The following is a 24,000-nucleotide window of genomic DNA, read 5'->3' as shown; positions in this document are numbered from 1 at the left end:
GGAAAGGTGCATATTCTCAGATGCAGTGGCATATCCTGGTATCAATTCCTAGGCAGATAGCTCTGTGCACTGCCCCATCATAGAATACTAGAATTGGAAGGGACCTCAAGAGATCATCAAGTCCAGTCCCCTGCCCTCATGGCAGGACAAGACCGGTCTACATCATCCCTGACAGGTCTATCCAACCTGCTCTTCAATATCTCCGGTGATGGAGATTCCACAACCTCCCAAGGCAACTTATTCCAGTGTTTCACCACCCTGACAGGTAGGAAGTTTTTCCTAATGTCCAACCTAAACCTCCCTTGCTGCAGTTTAAGCCCATTGCTTCTAGACCTATCACCAGAGGCCCAGGAGAACAATTTCTGCCCTTGTTGCCCGGTGACACTCTTTTAGATACCTGAAAACTGCTATCATGTCCCCTCAGTCTTCTTTTTTCCAACTAAACAAGCCCAATTCCTTCAGCCTTGCCTCATAGTTCACATTCTCTAGACCAGGGGTGGCCAATCTGTGGCTCCAGAGCCACATGCGGCTCTTCATAAGTTAATAGGCGGCTCTTTACATAGGTACCAAATCCAGGGCTGGAGCTACAGGTGCCAACTTTCCACTGGGCCAGAGGGAGTTCACTGTTCAACCCCCAGCTCTGCCCTACTGCTGTCCCCCTTCACCCTTCTCCCTAGGATCCTGACACTTCCTACCCTCTCCCCGAGCCTGTCACACCCATGCTTCCCCCCTCCAGTGTCTCCCAGTGAGAAAGAGCTGATCCCAGTGAGCAGGAGGAAAAGGAGGGGACAGCACCCACTGGTGGGTGGGATGTGCTGAGAGTGGCGATGAGGAGACGATCAGTGACATATAACTCTGGCTCTTTGGAAATGTGCATTGGTAAATTCTGGCCCATTCTCAGGTTCAGGTTGGCCACCCCTGCTCTAGACCTTTAATCATTTTTGTTGCTCTTCTCTGGACCTGCTCCAATTTCTCCACCTTTCTTAAAATGTGGTGCCCAGAACTGGACACAATACTCTAACTGAGCCCTGGTCAGCGCAGAGTAGAGCAGAAGACACAGACAACACCCTTACGGCTCCCACTGACGCCCATTTCTAGCCAACGGGACCTGCAGATCTGGCACGGGCAGGGCGGCGGGGTGTGAAGGGAATCATGCCTGGCTCCCTGGCTACTCCCATGCACAGGAGCCGGAGGGGAGGCACACTGCTGTCTCCAGGAGTTGCATAGCACCAAGGCAAGCAGGAAACTGCCTTAGCTCAGTGCTCTGTCAAAGCTGGACTTTTGACAGCCTGGTCAGTAGTGTTGACCAGGCCACCAGGGCCTTTTTTTGAGCAGGGATTCCAGCCCCAAATCAGAGACCTGGCAACCTGACCCCACCCAGACAGCCTGCAGGCATAAACCCCTCCAACAGCAATTGCAAGCCTCGCTATTGCTCTCCCTCCCCCCCCATCTTGCCCTGCAGACCCTTTCCTTCAGCAATTGCTCGGCCCCACATTGCATTCCTCTGCCCCACTCTTGGTTTGCAGCCTCCCTCCCTAGTGCAACTCCAGACCCTGCAGGGCTCTGCCCCGGCGGGTTTGCAACTTAGAGCTGCCCCGCCCTCCGAGCGCGCGGGGCGGGAAGAGGAGGCGGGTCCACGAGCAGGCGAAGCGCCCCGCCCACCCGTCACCCCCGCGCACCAGCCACGCGCGCACAGCGCCCCGCCCACCCTTGCGGCGCGTGGAGGCCGTTCTGCGGCTCACGTGGCCGCCGAGCCAGCCGGAGGGGGGTGGAGCCTCTTGAGCGGGTTGCCTGGTAGCGCCGTGGCCATGGCAACGTTTTTAAAGCCCGCGAGAGGCAAGCTGGGCCGGGGCCCTGACCGGAAGAGGAGAGGAGGCGGGGGAGGGGTAAGAGTGGGGATCGGGGGGGGTCCGCCTCCCCCCCCCCGTAGTCCCAGACAAGCGCATGGTCCCTGCCCCCCAGTGCAGCCCCCAGCCCCCCTTGTGCCCCCCAGCACCCTCGCCCCCAGGGCAGCCCCCCTCAGTACAGCCCCCACCCCTCTTCCCCTGCCCCAGTCCCCCCCGCTCCCAGTGCAGCCCCCAACCCCTCTTCCCAGTCCCCCTTCTGCCCCCCCAGCCCCCCCCACTCCCAGTGCAGCCCCCCCTCCTCAGTACAGCCCCAGCCCCTCCTCCCCCAATCCCCCCCCATGGCAGCCCCCCTCTTCCCCTGCCCCAGTCCCCCCCGCTCCCAGTGCAGCCCCCAACCCCTCTTCCCAGTCCCCCTTCTGCCCCCCCAGCCCTCCCGCTCCCAGTGCAGCCCCCCCTCCTCAGTACAGCCCCAGCCCCTCCTCCCCCTGCCCCAATCCCCCCCCATGGCAGCCCCCCTCTTCCCCTGCCCCAGCCCCCTCCGCTCCCAGTGCAGCCCCCCCTCCTCAGTACAGCTCCAGCCCCTGAGTCCTGCTGCCCCAGGTGGGGGCCAAAGCCCAAGCCTCCTCCACGCTGAAGGGAGGGGGGAGGGGGGAGGGGGGAGGGCAAAGTTCAAGGCCTTCACCCCGAGCAAGGAGCTTGTAACCTGTAGCCAAAGCCCAGGCAGTGGGCTTCAGGCTTTGGCCCTGGGCATTGGGGCTTAGGCTTTGGCCCTAGATTCCAGCCATGGTCATCCCATTAAAACGGGGTTGCAGCCGGTGTTCCCTGCTGCTCAGGAGACATTTAAATGCCACCCAGCTGATTAACAGAGCGCCCACAGTTAGGTTTTGTGCTTCTATTGGTGGTGCGCATGGATGGAAAAAATTAGAGGAAACAGCGGTTGCAACCCACTTTGGGGTCCCGACCCAGTTTGAGAACCACTGAAATAGAACAACTTGGAAAATAAAACCTATACTGAGAGCTATGTGTTTTGGTTTAAAAAATACATAAGTATGTTCTCTGAAGCCTTTGCCCCATATGTATATGTAAATGCACATGCTAAATATGTGTCTGTATCTGCATATATCAGTTGTGTTACTGTGAGTGTACATACAACTATAATAATTGACCACATAAACTACCAATTATATCTGAAACTGATTGTCTGCATGTGCAACTACTGCAGTTAATCACACAACCATGGTAATCGTGCATGCACTTACTTGCAGTCTTCTTATAACTTAGCTCACAATATTCTAAAACTTCAGTGCTTATCAAATATCAACAGATATTTAGTAATGCAATTTCCACTAAGGCAAATACATGGAAGTATAACAACCACTGACCCTACCCATCATGGGGTACGTCTACACAATGGGACTAAATCCAAAATAAGGTACGCAACTGATCTACGTCAATTGCATAGCTTAAGTCTAAATAACTTATTTCGGCTTTTGGCGCTGTCTACACAGTAGGAAGTCCAAGAGAGCATTCTTCCTCCAACTTCCCTTAATCCTCATAAAACGAGGGTTACAGGAGTCCGAGTAAGAACTCCTCTGGCTCGACATTATTTCGACAGCATGTCGAAATAACTGCTTGTGGGTAGACATGGACTGTGTTATTTCAGAATAATGTTAATTATTCCAAAATAATGCTGCTGTGTAGATATACCCTTACTGATAATGCATGGGAAAGAAACAAGCCAACTGCCTCTGTAAAAAATGGGTAATCTTGTTACATGTTATTGTTTAATAATGGAAAGGGAAATGTTTGGCTTCTGAAGGATCTGCAAATTTTGTCCTTTTTCACCCAAGTTCCTACCTTGTCTTTATGTTCTGTGTTTCACACATGGAGTATAGTGAGCCAAAGAGAATTCAAAGTGTGTGGGTTCTCCTCCAAATTTCTCAGCTAGACTTCAAAAGTTTCAGTTCCTGAACACAGTTTTGTAAGAGCAAACCCTGAAGTAATACATTACAAAATAGCTTCTCTGGTTTTGGTCATAAGCCATAAAGTCTTAAAACAACAAACAGTTAATCATAATATGCATAGCTCTTCTGGCATTAGAGGCTAATGAAAGCATTGGAAGTAATGATATATTAACAAGGAAAAAAACTTGCATGAGTCTAAAATCCCACTTGCAGCATCCAAGACTGTCCTTAAAACCACTTCTGCTTTGTTGTCAGCAGCATCCTGTGTGATTTCCTGGTATGGCTTTGTAAGAGCAGTACAAATGAAAGGAATTTTCCTTTCAAGAAGTCCATTGTCTTTTCTTTTCTCTAACTTTTTATTTAAAAAAAGACTTTCTAGGCACTCTCCCATGCAGTCATAATGGTTTCTTTCTACAGTCAAAATATCTCCCCCCTAATTTTCTATTATATGAGTAGATTCAGCATACACAGGATACAAGAGGTATAGCAAAAATACATTGTTCCTGTTATAGAATGTATAGCATGCTATACTGCATATCTATGTTATTACTACATGGGCAGGAATTAATTTTCACAGTTAAATAATTCAGCGGTTTTACTATCTGTAAAAATATTGGCCTTTATCTCATCAAGGAATTCTCTTTCACTTGTTGCTACTACAATATCTCCCCTCCCCCATTTTGCCAGTTACTATAAAATAATTTATATCTACCATATAACAGTTCTAATACAGGTTCAACTTCTCTAGTCCAGCTCCTTTGGGATGTAACTGGTGCTGAATCAGAAAATTTGCCGGATCATGAGAGGTCAATATTTTCTAGCAGCATTACCAACATTTCAACTGCTTATTGGGTTCCTAGAAAGTATCAGGGGTCAATTAGAGCTAAATAACAGCACAGAACATTGAGCCACGACTGGTGGCTGTAAACTAACTATGGGACTGTGGGAAACTTGGACCACACTCATGATAAGTGGACATCTGGCTAACTAAAATCATTCTGGACCATGGATGTTGCCGGACCAGAGAATTCCGAACTAGAGAGGTTCAACCTGTACAGCTAGGATACAGCTTCTGTAGGCAGACACAGTAGGCAGCCCCATTCAAGACCACAGTCAAATTCTGAGGCGAGTTTACTCATCTAAACGGTTGAAACTTGCCCCCTTTGGTTCTCTAAACATACTTGTAGATTAGACTTAGACTGCCTTAATTAGATTTCTTTGGACTTACTTATTGATTCAACTCCTACCCGTGTTACAGCCTCAAATCATACTTGAATTTGTCCATTTAATTTGAGTATACTGAACCTTGCTCATTTGAAAAGAGGGGGAACATAAGCCAAGAATCCTGGCACAGCACCGCCAACTGCTCCTAATATGACTACAAACAACAGGTATAAAGTAAGTAAGAAAATCAGCTCCACCTCCCCTGTAACTACACCTCTTTAAACATTCTTCCAACACTAGCCAATTAGCCTGTTATAAGATGGGATTTTCTGGTCTCTCCTCTACCTTGGTCTTCTCTCCTGAGCCTCCGGTCTCTCTCTCTCCTCCTACTGCCTCCCCCCCTCTCTCTCAGCTCTCCTCCGCCTCCTTCCTCTCTCTCTTCCTTTCTCTTCTCCTCCTCCTCCTGACTCTCTCCCCTCCGTCTCTCCTCTTCCCCTTCCGCCATGGAGCTCGGCTGTGATGTACACGGCCAGAGGGCAGGGCCATGTACATCACTGCCCTCCTTCCCCTCCCGCTGCGGGGAGCCCAAATGGCCCCTTGCGCTGCTGGCTCCCCCGGCGGCGCGGCTGAGGGTCGCAGCTCTCAGCCGAGCTGCCACAGCGGGAAGGGGGGCGGTGACGTACATGGCCCCGCCCCTTTCCCCTCCCTCTGTGGCAGCTCGGCCGGGCTGTCGTGAAGGAGGAGGGGCGGGGCGCTGACATACACGGCCAGGGGGCGGGGCTGTGTACGTCACCACCACCCCTTCCCTTCCCGCTGTGGCGGCTCAGCTAAGCAGGCAACACTCAGCCGAGCTCCACGGCGGGAGGGGAAGGGGAGAGAGAGGCAGGAGGTGATGGAGAGCTCAGAGAGAGAGGGGGGGAGGCAGTAGAAAGAGAGAGACCAGAGGCTCAGGAGAGAAGACCAAGGTGGAGGAGAGACCTGAAAATCCCATCTTATGACGGGCTAATTGGCTAGTATATATGATGTTAGCATGGAAGGTAAAACACTTTACCTTCCTTACACTCATATACACATTAGCCACCTGCAGACTTACTGCCATCTTATATCTCTTCATATGCTTCTTGTTCTCAACAGAGAGGGCTTATCTTGTTTGCTTAAGTCAAAACGAAGTTTATTGAAAATGCATCTTCTGAAATAAGTTTCTGGATCTGCCTAGAGTAAGTGGAGTCCTAGTCTTGTTACATTCTAGTCACACAGTTGTCCACACCAGCAGCAGACTTGCTCTTTACCAACTTTATTTCCTGTGACAAGAATAGCTTCTGATTACCACAGCCCAGTGTTCCCTGTAAGCTGTGCGCTTGGGCGGCCACCCAGGAGAGATTCAGGTGCCGCCCAGCTGCTGCCTGACATGTGGCTTCCTGGGCTCACCTCCCCTTTTTTCTATGCCTGCTCCAGTTTCACAGTGTATTTCACCCTGAGTGCAAGTCAAAACCCTAGAAAATCACTGCATTTGGTATGATTCTCATAAATTGGCCTGATTAGTTGCAAGCTCACCTAGGGTTTATATATAAATTGAAATTGGAAGAGTTTTATTTTAAAATGTTTGCATAACTCTAGTGAATTGGGCTTGGTAGTTAGGGATTAATTTTAATTTACCAGGTTGTTTGTTTGACTCAAATTGTATTTGGAAGTTGTAGAAATATCCCAGCTTCTATGAACTTCTTTTGTCAACACATTAAATATGAGAGCCTCTTTCATGACAGATTCTTTGAGAAGTGTGGGGTCTTTTAAGTCAAGTATTCTAGCTTAGCATCTCTCCCTGCCTCCCATTAATACCATAGATACATATCACTGCTAACTTGTAATTGGAGTAAAGACTTCTGAGTTCTAATCCCAACTCCACTTTTGATTTGTATAATCTCAGGCAAGTCAATTAACCTCTGAGCCTCTGTAAATAGGGATAATAATGCTTGCCTACCTCCCAGGGCTGTTTGAAGCATCAGTCCATTAATGTGTGTGGAGTGGTTTGGATATGGATGGTGTCTGACAAGTGATTTTATTACTTTTATTGCTTTGTTACAAGTCGATGTATTGTAAATTTCTTTTCACAACTGTATTTGATGTCTAATGTCTTGTGCTTTATTCATTGCATTTAATCTACAGGATTAAATAAATCCTGATTTGTCTGTTTTACATGTAATTACAACCTTTGACTCATGTTTGCTTCATGCTGCAGTCTAGATGACTGTTGTTTATCTCAGTGCTTGGCCTGAAACCGAACTGAAGTTCCATAAACCCTTCTTGGGTCAAGTCCTCTGCTGCTGATGTAAATTAGGGTAGCTCCAATATTTCAGTGAAGCGACAGTAATTTACATCAGGTGTGGTTCTGATGCCTTGTATTCATCCGTAAATACAGATTGCAGGGTGCTGATGCAGCAGGGGAGAAATCCATCAGGATGTACCCGACAAGCTGATGCAAGCCATGACATAAACTCTCCTCCCGCCCTGCCCCCGTCCCGCAAGGAGTGTGCAGTGCTTAGAAGTGCTGCACCCCTCCCAGGGCGGGAGGAGAATTTGCACGCTCCTCCTGCCCCCAGGCCAATCAGGGTCTGGGGTCAGGGGGAGCGTGCGAAGACTCATCCCGCCCTTCCAGGAGCATGCACGTGCCATGCACTCTTTGCGGGGCAGGGCAGAAGGAGACTTTGCGCGCTTTTGCCCCCACCCCCAGACCCTGATCGCCCTGGGGGCGGAGGGAAGCGCACAAAGTCTCCTCCCACCCTCCAAGGGATGCGGCACTTCTAAGCACTGCTCGCTCCTTGAAGAACAGGGACAGGGTGGGAGGAGACTTTGTGCATTCCCCCCGCCCCTAGGTCCTGATTGGCCTGAGGTCGGGGGGAGCAACAGGGCCTCTGCTGGCCGGATCAACTCGCTTGGTGGGCCAGATGCGGCCCACGGAGGCCCTTTTGCCCACCCCTGCTCTAGGATGTTATCAGTTACATGGTTACATTTTTACACAATTTTTTACATCTCTACTGCAGAGGTTATGTACATGTTTCTAGAGCTGTCAAGCTCCATGTGTCTCCTGTATAGCAGTGCAGAAGAGCACAGCCATAGGACCTTTGGGCTGGTCTAAAATGTTTCTACGATCACATTAAGAACTGAACTAGGGACAGTAAATATTGGAAAACAAAAGGGACTGACCTGCTCCCATAATTGGCTCTCTTAGGATAACAGCAATGATAGGCAACTGTCTGAGCATTTCTAAACAATAGTCAAGCACAGTTTTCAAGAGCTGCCAAATAAATCAGAGGCACACATGTAGTTTAGAGAGATGATTTTCTTTTGTAGGAGAGAGAAAAGTACCCACCCAAAAGATCAGGCCGTTGGACATTTAAAGCATGTGGAGCCATAATTATCTTGTTGTGACTGTCACATTGTCTGTCTGAATCTTCTCATTGAGTAATAAAGGATTTGAAGAATTGAAATAATACTGATTAAAGAAAAATGTGCAAAAAATTGGACTAGAGTATTATGAGGATGTATTTTGCATTAGTACCGAGAGGCCCGCAGTGAGAACAGAACCCGATGATGCTAGGTACTATACAGACAGAATAAGAATGAGCCCCTGCTCCAAGGACCTTACAACCCTTGGAGCAAAGACTGACGTAAAGTGAAAGAGATGCAAAGTTAACCAGGGTCCAAGAGCAGGTCAGTCACAGAGCCAAGAATAGCACCTACGTCTCCTGAGCCCTAGTCCAATGCACTATTTACTGGACCACATTAAGAATCTACTGGTACTATTATACAGTACCAAGTGAAGAACCTGCTTAATTAGGGATGTAAGAGTGTAGCCGTTTAAACGAGTAACCGATAAGTGCTTATTGGTTACCACAACGGCCACACGTGGCTGATTCAGAGGCTGCAGCACAGGGCGGCAGGTGGGAACTGGGTACGCATGGAGAGCCGGCTTAAAAACCAGCTCCCCGTGCACAGTGTCTCCCAGGAAAATGCCTGCCACCCAGCGCTGCAGTACCCAGATTCCTGGGAGTAGGGTGGCCCGCGGGAGCTGACTGCTGCCCTGCGTGTAACCACTGACATTTTCAGTAGTTACATGGTTAGTCAATTACACGCATTTTAACATCCCTAACGTGAATCCTGTCCTCAGCTTGACACTTCCTCAGCCTGACGCTTCCTAAGCCAGCTTCTCCGTTCGAAGAGTAAAGGATTTCCCAAAGCACTAAGTACTCATGACCCCACATTGTTCCAACCACAAATTGTTTTCTTCTTTTTCAGTCTTAACCTAGAATAACGATGACCGCAAGAGAAACATCTGCGCATAAAAGGACAGTTATTCCTCAATCCCAAGAGAGCTTCCTTCCGTTTGATATAAATGCATTGTCCCCACAACAAAGACAGAGGTATCTAGCGTTTGCTGAGCCCACTGAGGAACCAGTGAAATCCATGCTGGCCTCAGACATCTTTATGATGGATGAAATTTCTCACACGTACTCCAAGTACGAAAGGGATGCAGAGCAAAGGAAACAGGACAGAGTTATTGGGCTGCTCAAGGCTGCAGAAGCCCGGAGCCGCCTTCGAAACGTGAGGCTCCGATTTCAGAACATGAGAGTAAGTTAACATCAAAGACCTTTCATCAACAGGCTAGTTTGATTGTGTCATGAGAGATGGAACTGAGGAATTGTATGTAGCAAGGGTCATTTCTTTATCACACCCTGAAATGTCACTTCAAATTCAGAGACATTTTTATATATTGAAGAGAAAAAACAAAATATTAGTTTTTCTCGCTTAATGTTCAACAAAGGGGAAATTTGTATCCAGTTGTAACTTCAAACCTGTTCCATAAAGCAATCTGAAATGTGTGGGGAAAATTTCTAACAGTCATCATGCATGTTCTCAGCTGACAAACTTTTCCTCATCCTAAGATAGCAAAGAGTTGAAAATGAAGATTATGATTGAACCTCAGTTGCAAGGACCCTCAGAACAAGAGAGAGATGGCTTTTTTTCCTGGGGATGTGAATGAGTAACCAGTTAACAGGTTAATCATTAAGCACCACAGTTGTCTTTGCTTGTCAGTAGAAGATTCTAATTCCTAGGAGGAGGAAAATGTGCGTTGCTCCATATAGCAAACTGGTGTTGGAAAGCAGCATGTCAGCACACTGTCATTCATTAAGACTGGGATTTTCTAAGTACCTAAATGCTGTAGGAGCCCACACATTATTAAAAGTCAATAAAGTGCTGTGGTCCTAACTCACTTGGGCGCTTTTGAAAATCCATCCAAAAACCAAGCCTACTGGCCAACACATCTTATCTCATCAAGTGCACTGAGTAACCCTTTTGGTTTACAACTGCAGACTGGAGTTTCGCTGTTTATTCCCTGTGAAAAAAACAGTTCTGGAAAAGTTGCTTAGTTTAGACCCTATAGCCTCAAGGAAGATATTTTCCCCTAATCCCAAACTAAATGATATCATACTTGGCTAGCACTGTCACCGTGATACTGAAGTTATTTATGACTCTGAAATTAATATATGCTATAGTTAGCAATGGTAAAACAGGGTTTCTCCTATACCATTGTCCAAGTGCCTCTCTTCGTCCAGCCTCCTCTGGAAAGCAAGACAGACTGTCTCCAGAGGGTCTTTAACTTGCAGTGACCGATGCCAGTTGTTGCTGATGTCCAAAACTTGGCAAGGCAACACACAACTGAATATGTCTAAAGATGCATCTTCTAAACATAAGACCATGCTTGGCTGTGGGGTTTTTTTTATCTTCATTTTTCTGAGAGATTTGTTTGCCTTTGTTTAGGATTTTTAAAGTGAATTTTAGTGTCCATGAATGGCCTTGGAATGATGGGACCAAGGACTAGCAGCAACAGTGCAAGCTTTCCTACTTGCTGCTGCTCTACTCCGACCCTGCCCTCCTGCAGCGCAGAAAGGAGACTTCAGTCCACGTGCTTGGGACAATTCCAAAGCTGCCTACAAGGGATCCGTTGGGAGTGAGGACTAAGGATGTAAAATCCTGTTTTATTGGTTAACCGGTTAAACATGATGTTTAACAAGTGAACCAATTTAAAAGGGACGGGTGGGCTGGAGTGCCCCCATCCCGCTGCAGGCAGGGGCTGCTCGAGTCTAGTCCTGAGGGTGGCTGGCCCAGGCGTGTTGTGGACAAAGGCTGCTCCAGAGAGTTGGAGCAGGTGGAGAGTTGCTCCAGCCCTCCGCTGGTTAACTGACACCAGAAAGCATCACCCATTAAGGCAGAGGTTCTCAAACTTTGTGATACCGTGATCCCCCTCTAATTTGCTTGCGATCCCCCGGGGTAGGGTCGGGACCCACAGTTTGAGAAATTGGCGTTAAGGTGACGCTTACCTGTCAGCCTTTCACATCCTAGTAAGGACATCTGAGAACTGGACCAATATCATCCAAATTGATTCCTGTGCAGAGGCACCAGAGAAGCCCAAATAGAACACAGAAAAGTGGAGAGGAGCAGAGACAGCTGCACAATCCAGTAAATCCTCCTGGGCGTGTGCTACTGATGTCATCCAGGCAGCTCCCTGCTTCTACTGTGACCCTACAGCAGAGCACCAGAAGAACAGCTCATGTTCAGATCTGCAGATTCAGGCATAGACCATAGGTCCAAGCCGCTTCACTCTGCTTCTTTGGCACTCAGCTCAGCAGCAGTGTTACCCACACAACATTCTCTGTCATTCACACACTCTAGGAGCACCCACCCTTACTTACCCCTTCCTAGTGCTCAGCCATAACCTTCTCAATAGAGGCATCCACCCTCACCCGTTTCTAAGGCTTAGGCATAACCTTACATTCTGCAGGTTTGCAGGGTCTTTTACCAGTGAAAGAGCCTTACACAGTGATATCCTACTTACTCTCTACTAACTAGCATCAAAAACAGAAGGCACACGCTAAGCATATAATGCTCACCACCCCCAATCGGACAGATGAATTTGTCTTGATGGCCAGCCAAGATCAGGTCTCTCTTGAGGACTCCAGTTTCTGCATGGTGTCATCATACAGCAGACAGAAACCATTAAAAACCTGGCAGAGAACATACAAACAAACAGTAGGAAAGTGAGGGTTATAATAAAAGAATGTGGATTTTACAACCCCAACTATTGATAAGTAGTTTCTTGCCAGATAAATTATCAAACTTAGTTTTCTTTAGCATAACTTAGTTTGATATGCCGTTACCTCTGTGTTAGTAGCATTCAGCACTCCCAACTTTTAATTTAGTTTACCCCAGCTACCAATACGCTTTTTGAAAGCCCTTTTTTAGGATACGTCCTGACTGCCAAGCAAATCCAATAACCTTCAGTAGTTCACACTGAAATAGTGTTAAGGTAGCTATACTTTCATGGGGCCTTTATTGTATTGTCCCTTGCAGTAATTAGGGAAGTTGTTGTATTGCCTTCCTTTTTTAACTTCCAGTTTCATACAAAATCCAGGTGTGTTTTACAAGATCAATTTCCTTGACCCCCCAAGGACAAATTCATCTCTTTGGCTTACAGCAGGGGTGGACTGCCAGGGTTACCTCCTGGCAAGCCGCCACCACTCTATGTACCTGCATGGAGGTACCGGCGATCGCAGCTCCTGGTGGTCCTAGATCACTGTTCCCGGCTAATGAGAGCTGCAGGAGGTGGTGTCCTGGTCCATGTCACTTCCCACTGCTCCCATTGGCTGGGAATGGCAATCCTCAGCCAACAGGAGCGGTGATCGCCGGTACCTGTGGCCGTGAAGGTAAATATAGTAGGTGCAGCCTGCCAGGGGTAATCCTGGTGAACTGCTGCTTTGTTAGTGCCCACCCTGACTTACAGGGATTACTCTATAGATGTATTTGGCCCATTTTATTCTAACCTGATTTATTTTCTTATCTTTTGGGGTTTTGTTTGTGTGTTTGTTTTTTCACCCCAGGCTCAGGAAATAAACCATCTGATAGCCTGCCAGAAAACTGCCAGAGGCGCTGTGAGACTGGAGGTGTTTCTTCCACCCCGAAAGAACATTCAGAAACTAGCAGATAACTTGGACAGAGTTCAGGTATGTCTGAGCGCATACCAGCAGTTAAACTGATTTCCTCCACTATCTTATCTGTCCATTTCTAGTTTTAAAGGAGAGGAGGGGTAAGCAGACAAGTCACTCTTGGAATGTGTTCAGTAACCCACGACCAGCTAAATAGAAGTAGACATATTATTTAACTATGATTAGCACCAAGTAACTTATATTGATTAGAGGAAGGAACGGGGATTCAGCACATCTGGATTCTGTACTTACTTTGCCAGTATTTTACTATGTGACCTTGGGTAAGTCACTTAACTGCTCTCTGTCTCGGTTTTCCCAACGTAAAAGGCCTATTTCACAGCTGGCCCAGGCACCTCAGTTCTGTGGAATTCTCCAACTCAGTCTCCTGGATGCAAATGTAAAGCCTAAGTCCTGTCTGTTCTCTTGAACACCTATGCTGTCTGTTTCAGCAAAAACAATGAGTCCTGTGGCCCCATAAACACTAACAAATGCAGCCCACAAAAGCTGACGCTCTCAAACATGTGTTAGTCTTTAAGGTACCACCGGACTGCTTGTTGTTTATGATCTCTGTGTGCTTTTCAGAAGACCCAGCAGGGTTTAGTTTGCTGTCCTTGACCAGAATATTCTCCCCTAGCTCCATAAATTTCAGAGGGAGGAGCCATGTTAGTCTGTCATTGAAAAAAACTTTAAAAACAATGAATAGTTCTGCAGCACCGTAGAGACTAACCAGACATGAAGAGAGCATCATGAGCGCACAACCCACTTCCCCAGATGAATGGAGTTTAAGGGGTCCAGGCTTTTTGGAATCCAGACCCTTTAACTCCATTCGTCTTTAGAAGTGGGTTGTGCCCACAACAGTTCAAGATACCGTCTACAATTTTTGTTAGTCTCTAAGGTGCTGCAGGACTATTGCATGTTTTTAAAGTTTTTTGCTATCTCCACAGCTGGATTTCAGGGCACTGAGCACCACTTGTTTCCTTGGACAGCACACCCCACCTTTGCGATGGCTGCAGCATGGGTTTATATAGTCTGTGAAGCACTTTGAGGTCCCTTGAGAGGCAAGGAGCTATATTAATGTGACTCGTGGCAAAACAGATAATGTGTTACAGTTCTATGTAAAATTAGCTATTGGACAGATTAATTATAAATGATCTTTGCCCAGTTCCTGCCTAATAACGGCAGGAAAAGCAGCTTCGCTGCTTGCTGTCTGTGACTGTTTATTAAAGACCATTTCCTTTCGAGTGGCAGCTAAAATACAAGGTATCATGCTGGATTTGCCTCTGACTTTCCTGCCTGGGCTCCCCTCCCCCCTCCGCCAGAATTTGTAAACATGTCTTTCTGCTTTACTCCTGACTGCCTGGAGCAGATTCCTGGGATGTTAATGCCAGATACAGCAGAGGCCTTGGAGTGCTGAGAAGGGCAGACAGTCCCACAGCTGTAACAAGATGGAACTGGATTACAGCACAAAGAGCATGTGCACACAATGGAATAGTCTAGAAAAGCCCACCTCAGCGTTTCCAGGCAACTGTACCAATGTATTAGACTGGCCTTAGCCATCCCAGATGTACGTACCACCTCTCCTTCCACTGTGAGCAGCAACCCTGAATGGATGTAAGAGGGAGCTTTTCAGAAAACCCAGACTTCTTCAAAGGCTGGACTGCACACAGCTGAATTAGTGATTGGCAGCATTGATGCACTTGGGCCAGGTACCAATTAATGCCAGAGGGCGGGGATCTGGACTAACAGATACAAAAGCATGAAGTACTGTACACAGTGCTAGAATTTGTGTCTCCTGGGGAACCACAGACAAAGTCTTGATCAATGTAACTGCTGCACAAAAACAGGAAACTGCCCCTCCCTTCATCGGAACAGAGGAAGAGGCTACATGCCCACATCTGTGTCAGAACAGTGCCAGTGAAACTGGGTGATTGTTCCAAGCACCAAGCAAAGGGGCAAATTAGTCACCTGAAGAAGCAATAGTACAGCTCTGACAGCTTTTCTAGAGCACCAGCTCTAGGAACATTTAACACTAGCCTGGACCAAGGTCTCAAAAATAGATTGCTAGGAGATCCCTGCGCTGGCAGAGGGGTGGCTCACATGACCTACAACATCGTGCCCATCTCTCGTTTCTGAGGGCGAAGTCCTGACCCCATTTAAGTTCCATGCTCCTCTCCACATTCTTTCCTTCATTGGCAGTGTCCGCTGGGAAGCCTATGATCAGATCCATATTGAGGCCGAACAACAACTTTCTCTCAGCTAGAAATGGTTCCTCCAGAAAAGAATTGAGGCACTTTGGTGGGGGATTGTGAGGGGAACATTCATTATTATTGTCTCAATTTGATGTTTCCTGTGGCAGAGGATATTTGTGGTGAAAAAAACCTGCCTAAGCATCGAATCCATTGCAAAAAGAAAAATAGAGAAGCTTTATTTGTTAGCTTCCCCGCTTCATTCCCATGTGACTTTTTTTTTGCTTGCAGGTGTAACTTTTGAAATAGCTTTTGATCACGCATTGTTGCAATGGACAGCTTTGTGCTATTGTTCAGACTTTCACTGCTTCTTGTCTTTGTTCTACAGAGGAGTAGAGTTGAAGCGATACTAGAAGATGAAAATGGTGAAATATTCATTAGAAGAACCTGAACCCTTGGAGAAGTGAATTAGAATAATTTTCCATAGTGACTAAACTGGGAGTGAGCCCCAGTAGAGCTACGAGTTGTCTCAGCTACTGATAATTACTGTTCAATAAACCGCTCCATTTTTTTCTCATGTGCATCCAAAGATGTGCTACAGTTTAAACTATGACAGGCAGATCACAGAACTTACCAGGAAGCTGCTAAAGAAATGGACAATCCAGAATGGTGGGATAGATTCTAACTGCTCAGATGCAGTTATAAATCCAGAATGACTCGACTGACTTCACTCTACTTACTCTGGATTTACACCAGCATTTCTGAGGTCAGAATTTGACCCTGCAGCCATCCTCGGTATGGTACTCACTTGATTAGTTAAAAATCGGGACCCTTTAGTATTAAGCCAAATTGTCTGCATAACAGTGATTTTCAACCTTTATTATACATGGGTGCCATTACCGGCCTTTTCTTGTCATGAGTCCTTGGCCTTATAATCTTCAAACTCTGAAGTATTGAAATGCTGCTTGCTTACCCAGTCATGCGGGTAAAGTCCTTTAGTTTGTTCCCTCCACAACCAAGAGACAGCAGCAGAATACCCCTGCGTGTTTTCATGTGTGTCAAATATCACCCTGTAAAACTCCTGGGCTGTGTCTAGACTGGCCAGTTTTTCCGGAAAATCAGCCGCTTTTCCGGAAAAACTTGCCAGCTGTCTACACTGGCCACTTGAATTTCCGCAAAAGCACTGACTTGCTACTGTAAGAAATCAGTGCTTTTTGCGGAAATACTATGCTGCTCCCGTTCGGGCAAAAGTCCCTTTTGTGCAAAACTTTTGTGCAAAAGGGCCAGTGTAGACAGCTGAGATTTGTTTTGCGCAAAAAAGCCCCGATCGCGAAAAAGGTGATTGGGGCTTTTTTGCACAAAAGCACGTCTAGATTGGCCATGGATGCTTTTCTGCAAAAAGTGCTTTTGCGGAAAAGCGTCCGTGCCAATCTAGACGCTCCTTTCCGAAAATGCTTTTAACAGAAAACTTTTCCGTTAAAAGCATTTCCGGAAAATCATGCCAGTCTAGACATAGCCCTGCACTAAAGGGAACAGTGGATGCTCCAAAGGAGATGTGGCTTCATTATTACTGCAGTAGACTGAAATTCACGTATAAAAAGTAATGATAGCTTAGAAAAGTCCTGATTTCCCTAGAAATGGAAAGACTGGTAACATTTACCATCCCACAAGGATGAGGGTTTTTTTTAGAGAAATAAAAGTTATTAGATTGAACTGAAGATGAGGAAGTGATGCAGAGAGATTTTTCTTTCCACTGAAGTAAAATAAAAATCAGAGCATATTGCAGTACGTTGTGTGTTAGCTGGTTTATGCAGTCAGGCTTGTCTGCTCCCTCCCTGCTTGTGCTGGAGAATTCCTGCTTGTGATGTTTTTAATGGGCTCGTCTGTCTGATCTCCCCTCCACCCCCAGCCAATATTTCATGTCATTTTTTCCTTCCATGGCGACCTTTGATACTTCCCTTTTCCCTTTTACATAAACCCACTGGTGCCTCTTCACCTTTAGGGAGACACTGGCTGAACATATTACACCTTACTACAGAAATCAAACCAAAAGTCTGATCTGTCTGGGGGTACGTCTACTCCCTAGTTCGAACTAGGCATGCGAATGTAACCAACCGAAATTGCTAATGAAGCGGGAAATTAAATATCCTGCGCTTCATTAGCATAATCTCGCCCACGCGCTATTCCGCTCGCCCCTTGGTTCGAACTAACGTTACTCAGAGTTTGATTCGAACTAATGCGTTCCGGGGCGCACTTCCTGGTTCGAATCAGCTGGCGAGCGGAATAGCGTGCAGGAGAGATTATGCTAATGAAGTGCGAGATATTTAAATCCCCACTTCACTAGCAATTTCGGTCGGCTACATTTGCATCCCTGGTTCGAACTAGGGAGCAAGCGTAGACGTATCCTGAGAGAGACAATTCTTACAGCAGCTTTTCTTTCTTCAGCTGGTTATGGGGGTCAGCAAGGCGATTCTAGGTCAGCAGGGAGCTGTTACAGCTAACATAGGTTAGAGCATCTGTGATATCTCTCCATATTTTGCCAGGGCTGGAATTGGTCTCTTATCTGCTCCAAAGACTGGAGAAGCACAATGGTTAAGCTACCTTCCCCCCACCCCTTTGGCTGTGAGGTCCTGCCCAAAGAGCAGCTTCACCACATCCAAAGAGCTGGCCCCTGCATTCTATCCCCATCTTTGCATCTTGGGTCAGTCCCTTAAACTCTGCTTTGATCACCCTTAGGTGTGCTAAGAGCATCTACCTTTGTAAATCCCTTTGAGAGCCTCAGGTGAAAAATACTGTGGACACACAGAGCATTATTCGCTACCATCACCGACCGCAATAACATCTGAAAGAAGATTTTTGCCCTATTTCTATTTCTGACTTCTACTGTCCAGTGTTACTTCTGTTTGATTTTGTTTTGCAAACACAATACAGTTTGGAAGCTCCCCAACACAGAAAGCAATTCTTAGGGGAGTCACAATATATAAATAAATCTCCTGAGAACATAGTATGGGTTCCATTGGGCTACTGCTCAGCAAAGCTGATAATCTTGTTTCTAACATGCCAAACACAGTCCTTTGGGGGGCACAGCCTTACAGTCTGTTCTTAATCCCATGCCTGGCACTCAGTCACCAGCCCTTCCTTCTCTCTGCAACTTTTGCTATCCCTTTTTTTTTCTTTTCTTTTTTTTAGGCAAGGCTCAGAAAACATCAGAAAAAAATATGGTCAGTGTTTGTAAGTCTCCAGAGACAACACTTTTGGCTATGCAAAAGCCTTCATTTCATCCTCTTTCTTCTTTGCCTATATGAGATTTGTACTCCAGAGCTTCAAACTGTGACATTTATCTGCATATTTGAGGCCCTGAGGACATCAGATATCATCTCTGCTACTCTGATGCTGTCCTGGGAAAAGGAAGGATTGTTATACGCAATCCATGTCTGTGTTCAAAGGTGACTAAGGGGGATGAGGCCTTGCCAAACCTGTCTGCAAACAAACATCCCATACAAAGGCTAGATCTACCTTATATGCAGCTTTTAGTTACAAGCCTATGTCGACATAGGTCTGTCACTAAGGCTGCGTCTACACTACATGCTTCTTGCGCAAGAATGCATGCATGCTTTTGCGCAAGAGAGCGTCCACGCTGCATGAATGCTGTGTTCTTTTTCCCATAGCATTTTGCCACCAAAATACTCCTAGCTCTCACAAGCAGCTTTTGCTTTGTCGGCAGGAGAGCACTCCTGCTAGCAAAGCTGGCACCTGCCACAGCAAAACTTTTGTCATTCAGGAAGTGAGGGGTTTAAGCACCTGTGAACAGCAAAAGTTCTGATGATCAGTTGCTAATGTAAGTAAAGCCTAAGTCACAGCAGATCATTAAGAGACGTACCATAAAAGGCAGGCAGAAGGAATCCATTTGAGTGTAAATACATGGCATCTTTTGCTGGAACAATTCTGTTCCTCAGCATCCACACGAGTAGCCTGATTACATATGTTTTTATCCATCCATTTTATCTGGCTAAATCAGAACCCCACATGCCCAACATAGCTTTCTGTTGGTTTCTGATACTCCCTAGCGGACACTTGAGTCATAAACAATGAATGGGTTACAAAGAGGTGTCCCAATAGCACTCTCCCAAACAGATGGCTTTGGCCGAGCTACACAGAGCCAGCTGGGGAGCCTGCAAAGAGGCTTCTCCTGTACTGAGTGGACCTCAAGACACAGAGGCTGCGTCTAAACTGGCATGATTTTCCAGAAATGCTTTTAACAGAAAAGTTTTCCGTTAAAAGCATTTTCAGAACAGAGCGTCTAGATTGGCAAAGACGCTTTTCCGCAAAAAAGCCCTGATTGCAGTTTTCGCGATCGGGGCTTTTTTTGCGGAAAACAAATCTGAGCTGTCTACACTGGCCCTTTTGCGCAAAAGCTTTGCGCAAAAGGAACTTTTGCCTGAACAGGAGCAGAATAGTATTTCCGCAAGAAGCACTGATTTCTTGCAGTAGGAAGTCAGTGCTTTTGCGGAAATTCAAGTGGCCAGTGTAGACAGCTGGCAAGATTTTCCGGAAAAGCGGCTGATTTTCCGGAAAAACTGACCAGTCTAGACACAGCCAGAGACATGGGAGAATATGGCCCTCAAGGTCTTAGTCTCCAAGACTGAATCTACTATTTAATGATTTTAACATGTTAGGAAAAAATTATGCAGGCTGCTCCTTTCTAGAACTTCCACTATAATTGCATTAACTCAAATGAGGTGCTACCATCAAAGGGCTCTTATTCAATTTTTGTCTCTTCCGGCCTTATCTCAGGCCAAACTTCCTTTGGCTTCCCTATCAGTAAGGAGTGAGCAGACACTGTCTAAATAAGGGATCTTTCCTCTCACGGTGATAAGGGCGTCCATCCCCCGCTTTCCCCACAGGCATGCAGTTAACAGGAAAAATGTTACTGGATTATCGGGGTAGGATGTGTAAATGTAAGTGGAGGGGAGGTTTTTTCAAGAAATAGCTTGGCGAGCAGCACAAAAGCACTATGTGCAATTAACTGTTTAATCCTTCTGGGTGCACAACCTATAAACAAATGGATAGCAATTTGGAGAAGTGTGCTCCTTGGGCATCTCAGCTCAGAGTGATGTTACAGGGCTTTCCTGAACATGTTTCTGGAGCAACCATTCCATGGCTTCTCTCTCCATCACAGGACAGGGGAAAGGATTCAACAGGGAGAGGCACTATGTGAGTTACCTTTGAGACTGGGCAGGGTCTGTTCTCAGGTATTCATTGAAAGAGGCTTCCCTGCCCGTAGATGTTCTGCCTGGAGTCTGGAATTCTTTCTATAGAGAGAGAAGTCAAGGGTTCAGATGCTTTTTGTGTGAGCTGTTATTGTTATAGCATGGTGCTTCTCTCACACGCCTGCCTCTCAAGATCTCCAAGCACCGCAAAGGTCAGGTTCCACCCTCACTTTGAAAAAACTCCAGTGTGATGCTGGAGTAGCGCCAGGAACACTTCACTAAATAAGAGTGTCTGAAACCAAACTTAGACTCTGCCAGAGGCATGGGAATGCTCCCATGGGGGAGATAAGAGATTTCTTTTGATGACTAGTCCTCATGGGTGTCAGACTGTCCCTCTGACGTTAACAGGGTTCAAAAAGAACTAGATAAATTCATGGGGGTTAGGCTCATCAATGATTATTAACCAGGATGGGTAGGAATGGAGTCCCTAGCCCCTAGGGGGAGGGATCATGTGATCATTACTTGTTCTGTTCACTCCCTTTGGGGCATCTGGCATTGGCCACTATCAGCAGACAGGTCACTGGGCTAGATGGACCTTTGGTCTGCCCCAGTCTGGCCACTGTTCTGTTCTTTTTACATGTCCACAGAATGCCTAGAACATTGTGGATGCAACACAAGTAACAGGCTCACTTCCCCCACCATGGGAATGCAGCTGGCTCTGTGGTGGGTATCTGTAGCTGTTAACAGGGACAGCAACACTACCGATCACATAGGCTTTCCCCAGATTTTCCCTGAAAGAAGGCCCTGGGCAGGTGGCAGGGCCTAAGCCATGCAACTTGCAACACAGCGACCTAAGGTGCTGGTGAGGACGGGCCACTGTGAGTGTTGTTTTAATGCACATTGACGTCATATATACAGGACAGTGCCAGCTCCCTGGAGATGCATTTTGCAAAGCCGGATGACAAAGCTGCCATCTCCATTGGCATGAGGAAACCCCTCGCTGGGATTTCTGATGACAGATACAATGGAAGACCCCTCTAGTGGTGGAGTTGGACGACACCTACTGGTTGCATTCAATATTACAGCCCACAACAAACTAATTAGGAGAGGCGACCTTCACCACCCATAGCGTGGGAGATGCATGGGTGGGGGAGGGGTGTTTAATTCAGTTACCATACAATTCCTCACCTGAAACCACCCCCCTAAGCTAAATGTACTGAGCAACTTTAGGACAGGGCTATCACAGACTCATATCTAAAAATAGAGGCAACAAAACAAAGTACTTTTTTCTATCTTTTAACATTTGATTAGTGTAAAATTAGCCATTAATCCTACACCAGGATTTGCTTTCAGACCCATGGAAAGCTGAGCCGATGTCGCTGATCACTACTTGAGTCCTTAAATGCGTCTTAAACGAATGTCAACTACTAGAACCAGTTGCCAAACCTGCTCAGGTGAGATTTCCCGTTCCTGCCTCGCTTCGCTTTCAAACCTCTTGTCAGGTTAAGTTTGGCCATCCTACCATGGAGTCGAATTGGTGCTGTACACTGCAAGGGCAGTGTGTGTGTGTGTGTGTGGTGAGAGTGAGGGGCAGGGAGTGGGAAATGGTTAGGCAACGCAGGGCTGGCTCCTGGTTACTCAACTTGGGGTTTGTCATTGACCAAAGAGACTTTCCTTCCCCGGACTCCACCTATGATCAAGACGTAGATAAGGACAGCAGCCTGTTGCATCAAACTTGCCCACTGGCTTAGCTATTCCAACACAATGCTACATTGCATGGCGTTTGGTTAACCCCCAATCGTCAGGCTAGGGCGAGTTCTTCCCTTTCAAAAAGACATTTTAAAACCAAATGGGATTGTTCCCTTTGCCAAGTGTTCAACAGAGGAGCCGCCCCAGGCCAAAAACTACCAACAGGACTTGTTGAGGAGATGGAAATCCACCAAGCCCTGGAGCTTGGGGCCAGACTTAGAACATAAGAACGGCCAGACTGGGTCACACCAAGGGTCCATATAGCTCAGTAGCCTGTCTGCCGACAGTGGCCAATACCAGATGCCCCAGAGGGAGAGAACACAATCAGTAATCGTCACATGATCATCTTCTGTCATCCAGTTCCAGACAAACAGAGGCTAGGGACACTATTCCTACCCATCCTGGCTAATAGCCATTGATGAACCTAACCCCCATGAATCTATCCAGCTCTTTTTTGAACCTGGTTAAAGTCCTGGCCCTCACAACATCCTCTGGCAAAGAGTTCCACAGGTTGACTGTGCCCTGAGTGAAAAAAAACTTCCTTTGTTTGTTTTAAACCTATTAATTTCATTTGGCGACCCCTAGTACTTATATAGTGGGAATTAAATAATTTTTCCTTATTTACTTTTTCCACGCCAGTCAATCCAGCTGCTTGGAACTGAATGGGGGCAGGGGTGGGAGGGAAGAAGGCAACAAAGTTGCATCCTTTAAGGGGGAGGGGCAGATTTGGGATCCACGAAAGGGCCCGATCCTGCCCCCATTGAGGTCACAGGGGAGTTTGGGGACTGATGGCAGACTCGGGCCCTCAGGGAACAGGGCCAGGATGAGTGTGAATGGGTGAAGGGGGAAAGTGGTCCGAGTCCGGCTGGGAACACTCCGTCTAAAACAGCTGGAGCCCTGGTGTTTGGCAAATAAGCCCCGTGTAGGGTCTGAGCGGCTAGTGCCTGGTGGGATCCGGAATCCTGCCACCCCAACGCGGGGCGTTTCGGATTTTCACCGAATCGGGCCCCTCGATGTCTATTTTACACGTGCTCCCGGCACCCCCGGGGGTGCCTGGAACCCGCCCGGCGGGCTGCACGTAGCGTCTCGCAAGGAAACGGGTTTCACCGCGGATTTAAACCGCGCAAGTGGGGGCCGGTCACTCCGGCAGCCTTTTCCCCGGGAGTCGTGCTCCCTGACGGGAGGGACAAGCACCCCCCCAACAACCCACCCCCCTGGGGTGGGGCCCCCACTCTTCTCCCCCCCCCCACCCCCTTGGCTCCCCCCAGACGTGCCCGAGGACCCCAGCGCGCTGCGCCCCCCGCCCCCTCCCGGCCCGTCTCGCCGCGTGGTCCAGGCCGAGGTTCGCTGCCCCAGCGGCTGGCGCAGCGCAGGATGGAGGCGCAGCGCAGGATGGAGGCGCAAACCCCGCGCGGAATTTGCGCCCCGGCCGCTCTGCGGAGGAAGCGGGCTGGGAAAGGCGCGTGGGGCGGGGGGGCTGCCCGGGGACCAGCAGCCGGCGGGGCTCGCGGCGGGGCTCGCTCCTGCCCCAGGCGCTGCCCGGGGCGGCAGGCGGGCGGCCGCGGCTTGACGTGAGGAAGCGCAAAAAAACTGCAGCTGCTTTAGGAAGTCAATCGCAGGGGCCGGGGGGCGCGTGCGCAGTGGCAGCCCCTGCCAGCCGCGCCGAGCTCCGGGTGTCGATTCTGGAGCTAAAAGGGGGGAGGAGAAGGGAGGGGGGGGAGGCGGATGTGCCTCAGCCAAGGGCAAGAGGGCTGCGCTGCTGCGGGGGACTCGGATGCACAGATTGTAAGTACCCCCCCTCCCTTTGCACCCCGGCTCTTGCAGCCAGCCCCCGCCCTTCC

At 47.8% G+C, this 24,000-nt stretch overlaps 1 protein-coding gene across 5 annotated transcripts; it reads left to right on the top strand.

Annotated features, from left to right (window-relative positions):
* The first annotated feature begins 1,757 nt into the window (after positions 1–1,757).
* LKAAEAR1 (LKAAEAR motif containing 1) lies at positions 1,758–15,783 on the top strand. Of its 5 annotated transcripts, none has more exons than XM_075901015.1 (4): positions 1,758–1,886; positions 9,269–9,601; positions 12,910–13,032; positions 15,589–15,783. In XM_075901015.1, the coding sequence occupies exons 2-4, from the start codon at positions 9,287–9,289 to the stop codon at positions 15,649–15,651; spliced, it is 501 nt and encodes a 166-aa protein (XP_075757130.1). In that variant the 5' UTR covers positions 1,758–1,886; positions 9,269–9,286; the 3' UTR covers positions 15,652–15,783. The 5 variants fall into 5 exon arrangements, with proteins under 5 accessions (XP_075757130.1, XP_075757129.1, XP_025045137.1 ...); XM_075901014.1 differs by lacking the exon at positions 15,589–15,783 and adding an exon at positions 13,959–14,283; XM_025189352.2 differs by lacking the exons at positions 1,758–1,886; positions 15,589–15,783 and adding exons at positions 3,199–3,279; positions 13,959–14,286.
* Positions 15,784–24,000: the final 8,217 nt, after the last annotated feature.

Source organism: Pelodiscus sinensis, chromosome 18 (genome assembly GCF_049634645.1).
Source record: "Pelodiscus sinensis isolate JC-2024 chromosome 18, ASM4963464v1, whole genome shotgun sequence".
Taxonomy (NCBI): Eukaryota; Metazoa; Chordata; order Testudines; family Trionychidae; genus Pelodiscus; species Pelodiscus sinensis.
The sequence above is the reverse complement of the archived record's forward strand: the minus strand, read 5'-3'. Positions and strand labels throughout refer to the sequence as shown.

Coding starts and splice junctions, on each gene's coding strand:
- LKAAEAR1 (XM_025189352.2), top strand. CDS start 9,287: ATGACCGCAAGAGAAACATCTGCGCATAAAAGGACAGTTATTCCTCAA. Junction 9,602..12,909: donor TCCGATTTCAGAACATGAGA/GTAAGTTAACAT, acceptor TTTTCACCCCAG/GCTCAGGAAATAAACCATCT. Junction 13,033..13,958: donor ATAACTTGGACAGAGTTCAG/GTATGTCTGAGC, acceptor CTATCTCCACAG/CTGGATTTCAGGGCACTGAG.